This window comes from Arachis stenosperma, chromosome 4 (assembly GCF_014773155.1).
Source record: "Arachis stenosperma cultivar V10309 chromosome 4, arast.V10309.gnm1.PFL2, whole genome shotgun sequence".
Classification (NCBI taxonomy): domain Eukaryota; kingdom Viridiplantae; phylum Streptophyta; class Magnoliopsida; order Fabales; family Fabaceae; genus Arachis; species Arachis stenosperma.
In genome coordinates, this window is record NC_080380.1 from 36,315,806 (window position 1) to 36,323,244 (window position 7,439).

General features: G+C 41.1%; 1 protein-coding gene across 1 annotated transcript; it reads right to left on the bottom strand.

The window, feature by feature from the left end:
• Positions 1–840: 840 nt before the first annotated feature.
• LOC130974881 (protein FAR1-RELATED SEQUENCE 5-like) lies at positions 841–2,196 on the bottom strand. The gene has a single exon (XM_057899721.1). It carries the CDS (start codon positions 2,194–2,196, stop codon positions 841–843), a length of 1,356 nt encoding a protein of 451 aa, XP_057755704.1.
• Positions 2,197–7,439: the final 5,243 nt, after the last annotated feature.

A 7,439-nucleotide genomic window follows, 5' to 3' on the forward strand; every position in this document is an offset into this window, starting at 1 on the left:
ACAGCCTCAAATGTTCACTTAAAACGGGATAACTCTTGTACGTTAATTTCTTTACTTGTCTCAACATATACCACCATTCCAATCAGGACACTGTTTAACAAGCACAATCCACCAAGACTGATACACCTAGTCAATTATTATTCTGTTGGGCAAATACAAGGTTCAACCAACTCCTACTCACAAAAGCCATAACAAATAGTCTTCTAACTGAAAGAATAACATCCAATATAATCAAAAGTAAGGAATCTACCAAATTATGTCACTGTAAAACAAGACTAATTTCTACGGCATGATCTGATCCACGAAACTAATCTCACAAATGCACACAAACATACAACCTGAGCAGCAACCCATTTATCTGGGCAAGTTGATGGATAAAAGTACCTCATACGCACCACCGAGCTCTGTCGGCTGCGACGCTGAAGAGGCTGCAGGTTCGTGATGCGAACCGTTGCCAAACGTTGGCGAGACCCCACTACCTACCCCGAACACACCTCGTGCACACTTTCTGCTGCATGTCCTCTTTGTATGCTCGTGAATGCCACATTTGGTGCAGCAACGTCTCTTCCATCGGACGTCAGGTTGACTGCTTGGGTTGAACTCCTTCGTCTTCTTAGGGGCACCTTTTGTTCTTGCCACAACTGGGTCCTTCATCGCGCACCCCGCCGGCATACTTGGCTGACTGCCTGCCCTCTCATAAACTTTGTGACGTAGCCTTTCTATTAGACTCGCGATGCTCTCCCTAGCGAACTCAAAGTCTTCGCCCTCCTCTGAAGCAAGTCTTACGACGAAACTTGTGGCCGAACAAAGTGTGGCATACCTAAGCATGCGATCGTCATGTCAAGATCTCATAGTCACCGGCATCCGTCTACAATCCTTTGCATCCTTGCACCATCTTCTCATTATAAGACTCTCCAGTATTTGTTCCAAACCCTCGTATTTCATCATGCAGAATATGTGACTACATGGAATACCCTCGCTATTCCACATCGCACAATCGCACTGAATTTTCTTGTCATCGGGGTCGAACAAAACCTTGTGAATCCTACTAGGGGCGCCCATCCTTGAAAACTTGTAGACAACCGTTGTACTTATGTTGTCTCTCCCACGAAACAGCAAGGTCGCAATACCCTTGATTTGTTTCTTCACCTCTCTAAAAACTGCTCGCGTGTACAGTTTTGATGCAAAAAGCTCAATAGAGTCAAGACCGGTGGTTAACACGGGGCTATAGTACGTAGAATAGAACTGCGCCGTGACTTTGTTGTTTTGATAATCCTTTACAATGCAATCTAAGTTGTGCACCAGCTTTAAAATGTTATCAGTGGATTTCAGGAACCCCTTTATGTATGCATTAATCCCCTCACACCTTGAGGTTGTCCTGTATCCTGCACAGAACGTGTCCCGGAGATATGCTGTTGCCCAACTTTCTTTGACCTCGTATGTGCTTTGAACCCAACTATTATTTTGTAGGCCAAGTGACTCCACCGCCGTCTTCCAATATTCCTCGAAGTTCTCCACCTCGAAGTTCTCATAGATAGCCTTCTTAAAGACCTTCCTGAAATTGGTATCCTTAACCCTCTGGACACAATTTTTCTCCAAGTGCCACCCACACAGCCGGTGCCTAGCTACCGGGAACACCTCCGCAATGGCTGCGCGCATCGCTTTGTCTGCATCTGTCACAACAATGCACGGCGTCTTCTCTCCCATTACGTCTACAAGATTTAACAGTAGCCATTTGTAACTACGAACTTCCTCATCCTCCAGCAGCGCAAATCCAAAAATGGTTGTCTGTTTGTGGTGATTTAACCCGGAGAACACTAAAAGCGGTTTCTTGTACTTATTAGACCGATACAACGAATCAAAAGCCAGAACATCTCCAAATAACTGATAGTCTGACATCATCTCACCGTCGACCCAGAAAAGGCTCCCCAGCCGATTATCGGCAGTTCGCGTGTAACGTGCGACAGTCGTCATGTCAGCATTCGCCTTGCCCTCCAAGTAACTAATCGTTGTTGCAGCATCACCATCACTGATTTGGGCCAGCCTTTGCCTGTGTACGTAATTATACAAATCACGCTTTGTAAATCGTAGCATTCTATACCCTCCAGATTGACCAGCCATGTAAGCCATTATCTTCGACGTTGGTATCCCAAACTGCTTCATGCTATCAACTTGCGCTTTGTCACCATTACTCATCTTGTGATGGCTAGGCAGGAGGTAGGAAAACATTGCCGGGGCAAGCTCGTGGTTGTGCTCATCGAAGATGGTCCTGACCTTCCACACACTGCGTTGCACATCATAGTAAATCTTCAACTTCGCCTTGCAGTCGGTTCAACTCTCCAATCTCTCCTCCCTAACTTGCTCAGGACGGTCATAGTGCTTAGTATGTCTTGTGCCTTGTCGGTGGCAGAAAAGTCTCTCCTGACCAAAACCCCGTTAACACTCCCCACATCGCCTTTGCGGACCCCAAAACCCTTCATTCTAGCAAACTCCTTATACGCAAGATAGGCATCTTCCTCCCCATCAAACTCTCTGCCCAGGAAATCCTCTGTGACAATTGGACGAATTTTCACATCATCCACTGCATGACTGGCACCACCTGAGAAATTATCGTGTTCATCTTCTCTGCGACCTATAGGGTCACCTTCCTCACCACCGCAGTGCTCTCCACCTTCATCCTCGTCACCTTCTTCGTCACTCACACAATAACGGCCACAATATCCATCGGAGATGTTCTCATCCGAGTCTTCTACTTCAGCTCCAAACAACCCATTAAAATCCATCGGAGTTATTGGTTCACAGTTCTAGCCTGAAAACATGAAAGTGTTCAACAAGTTACAGTCAATCACTCCGCCCATGAAAGTTCTTGTCAAATTATACTACAGGTTTTAAAAAGCCAAACAACCATGAACACAAACCACTGTAATTTCAACACCCCAACGTCTTATGCACAATCAACTACATCATAAGACCGGGACATCCGTTTCCCTGATGAATAGATCTTCCCTTCAAGAACTGTCCCCAAAGATCTTACTCTATCATGAGTAACATATGTGATACAAGGAGCTTCAGATTCAATTTCTGACAAATAAATGAAAATTATTTCGGTCATGACAAGGAAATCTCGTGCTGAGTTCTAATCCTATTATATTTTCCATGACATATTACAAACACAACACGTCAACCTGAAATACATCTAACCGTAGCATAACAGCTGTGTTACAAATAAACTTTGCAATTGCACTCCTAATCACTACAACAGCTAGTGATTAGTAACACCAATCCGCAAGGGTTACATAGTTTCTCAACTGGTAAATTTGAAAAACATTGCCAATGTCATACCTTGTCTCAAAGTTACAACACAGGATATTCTATTTCAACAGATACACAAGTTTTGATTTTTAAATGAGTTCATATTCTGAAAGCATTTAAGAAAATTCCATAATATTTATTGCCAACTTACGACTCAGTATGATAGAAAAATCCATTAGCTGTAGAGAATTCCAGAATCTCATCCATATAATAATAACAGTATATAACTATAAACAGCCAAACACATCTGAATGATAACAATGATATATTTAACAGCTTCCAACTATAACAGCTAAAGATTCTCTTAGGGGCTACGAACAATAAAGATAAGGTGGGGGCAATAGAAATAAAACGGACACCTCCAAAATCCCATACGTGAAGAGGTATGATAGACATAAATTGAAAGAATTGCATTGGCGTTGGCACTTTTTGCAGGTTCCCTACCAGAGTAGTCATAATCGTGTAGCAAGTACGATGTTCGGCTTACTCTAGAAAGGAGGAAAGCTTCATTTGATCCAAAGATGATCCCCAATCCCCACTCACATGCCTGGAACAATAACACATGTCTAATCCCTATTGGACTATTGGTCCAGTAGACAAAAATCAGAGACCTTCAACTATGTACGGTAATAAGGGCTAAAATAAATTACCCTTAATCCTTTTCTATTTTTTGATCCTAAACGGTGAGCCAGAGCCATCAAACATCCAAACATCACAACGCTTAAATACCACTTATGTATGAACCGATTCCATTCAATTTTTTTTACAGGTTGATAATCCATGCCGCAAAAATCCGTCCCTAGCCGAATACATTCCAAATCTAAATCACAAAATCCAAAATTCAAATTTCCATTTCGGCATTCTCTCCATGCAAACATGGCACCAACTGTATCGTTAAGCTTCAATTAAAGTACAAAACCCATAGCAGCAAAATTACTCACAACAAACACAAAATTACAAACAAATTCGATTAAAGAAACAAAAATATTACACACCTGACTTTGAACTGTATCAGCATCCAGCTAACATGAGAACCGACTTTCGCCGGAAAATGAGAATCCTCAGAGATAAACTAAGATATGATAGGAAAAGCAAAAGGAGAAAGTGCGGATTCTCTGATGCGTTGTTTCAGCAGTAGATTTTTGATTCCTTAGACCTTTCAGAGCCTTCTTTTCCATCGAACGGCGGCTAGATCTCCACATCAGATGGCACGTAGGGCTCACTGTATCCTTCAGCATGGGGATTTCGTGCAAGGAACCGGTCCTACCCCACGTCTTCAGATCACACGCAACCACGTTCCACACCGAACACAACGACTGCAACACAACTTCGGACCTCCGCTGCATCCGTGAAACGGCACCCAAACCTCCGCAACTGCCGCCAGCAACAACCCCTCTTCGAATCAGGGACAAAGTGGGAGGGGCTTTGGTTTCGAAACTAGTGCTGTAGATTGTTTCCCTTTTCCCACACTAACTCATGAAATTTTTTTTTCGAACTTGACCCAAAAATATTTTTCTCCCAAAGCCCACAGCCCACTGACCTACGCATCAATCCACTCTTGATTCCATATCTCTCCTTAGTGAATAGTATCGGCTAGGCTCATCCCTTGTGAGCCTTCTAAGGCTACATCAAATCCCACACCCTCAAAGTCTTTTCCGTTATAAAAGGAACGTCACACGTGTCCTCCCTCCAAGTACAAAAAACAAATTCTCTGTACGCCTTTCCCAACTTTCAGCGGATTGTTCAGCGGAGCCAGTAATCTGATTATCTGTTCAAAATTAATCTGATTTGATTATAATATTATATTGATCCTGTCCCCGATGAATAAATTCGATTACAATCAAATCAAATAAGATTAAACTTAATTTTAATTGATTCAGATATTGGTTATGGATCGTAGAATTCAATCCAATTCAATTACTGAATTAGATTTGTATCAAGAAAATATTTATTAATTTGTATCATATTATTTATTTGCTTTACATGGTAAATAAAAAATATATAAATATTTTATTTATTTACATTATGAATGAGATAAGTTAATTCTTTTAAGCTATATCTCATATGCAAACGAGATATGTGTGAATGAAAATTTGTGTACCCCTACTAAAGTTTAATTTCTATTATACCCTGTTAGGATACAGTTTAGTGTACTTTGCTAGGGTTTAGTATTTTTTCAAAATTTGAGTGAGAGTACACCTCGTATAGAGAGTGAATAACCAATTTGAAAAAAAATAAGTGTGAGAGTGAATGTTATTGAGTCACCATAGGAGTGATAGAGAGATCATCACAGTAAAATTATGAGTGCATCATAACAAAGTGTAAGCATACGAGGGATAGAAACTAAAGGAGAATGGAGGAAGGGGAGAATTGGAGAAGGGGATAGGTGAATCAAAACCCAAATCAAAACCTATCAGCAGAGGAGGACAATGACATTATGACTCTAGAAAAAGGATATCAGATCGGGTTTGAAAAATTGCTCAAGAAGTTTGGTGGGGAGAATAATAGCAGACAGAAAATTTACTATTGCAACCCTAGAAGCAACGTTCAGTGCCATATAGAACCAACCAGAGTGATTACGAGTCAAACCTCATGGGGATATCATATTTCAAGTTTTCTTTGCAAAGGAGGCAGACGTTATAAGGGTGGAAAGGGGTTTCCCATGGTTATTCAAATAATTCATAATTCATCTAAAAAGATGGGATGCTGATATACGGATAGAAGAGGCAGACTACACGATAATTCCAATGTGGATACAATTTTGGAACACTTCTTTTTTTAAGAAATAAAGACAAGCCATGTGTGGCGCTAAATGCCTAGCTGGTGTTTAGCGCTTTTGGTGGGTTGAGAAATGCCTCCTTCATGGGTGTTAAATACCCACCTAGCGTTTAACGCCAATCTCTGTAATTCGTTAAACGCCAGGTTTCCTGGCACCCTTCCTGGCGCTAAACACCCAAATCCTCCGAAAGCTCCTTACTCCAGGGTATTCTGTTCTTCATTCTGAATCCTCCTGTTCCTATTTTAAATACTGTGTATGATCACAAACTAAATTAAACTAAGAAAAAACTATGAAAAACAATGAAAAAAAATAAAAGAAACTCAAACTGAAATAAAACCTAAAGGATACTCATGGTTGGGTTGCCTTCCAACAAGCGCTTCCTCACTGTCACTACCTTCACAGTAAACTCCTCGAAGGAGAAGGGTCATAAGGGCTCAGGTCTTCACCCCTTACTCTAAACTTCTTTCCTGTGCTCTCATGTATCAACTCAATATGCTTCAAAGATAGGATCCTGCTTACTGTATGAGGTAGGACTGGACTTCTAGTGAACACTGCTTTTATTCTAGAAGAGAAATTTTCAGTGGAAATCTTCTTGTTCCTCCAGCCCTTAGGTACCTTCTTCTTGGAACCTCCTCTCTCCTTGATGGGTGATAAATGTCCAACACCAAACTTAGCTTTGATGTCAGAGAAAATTGTATTGGTCCCCACCAAAGGGGAAGGCTTAAGCAATGAACTCTGCATACAAGTACCTCCTTCTCTAGAGAATGGTGAAGGTTTAAAAACTTTGAATACCAAGTAGTCCTCTCGCAGCCTTAGAACCAATTTACCTCTCTCAACATCAATCAGAGCTTTTCCAGTGGCCAATAATGGTCTTCCTAGGATGATGGAGTAATGTACATCCTCTTCCATGTCTAGTATCACAAAATCTACAGAAGGAAGAGCTCTCCAACCTTGACCAAGACATTTTTCACTAGCCCATGTGCCTGCCTCAGAGATTTGTCAGCAATCTCCAATGCTAATCTTGTAGGCAGTACATCTTGAATTTGCAGCTTCTTCATTATAGTTAAAGACATTAGATTGATACTTGAGCCAAGATCACAAGGGGCTTTGTCAAAAGTGACATTCCCAATAGTACAAGAAATCTGAAAGCTCTTTAGATCTGGCATCTTCTTTGGAAGCTTACTCTGAATGAGTGCATTGCATTCGTTGGTCAGGACCACTGTTTTATCTCCCTTTAAGGCCTTTTTTTCAGAGATAAGCCTTTCATGAATACTACATAGGGAGGCATTTTCTTCAAAACCTCATAAAAAGGAATATTAATTTGTAACATTTTAAAGATTTTTAAAAA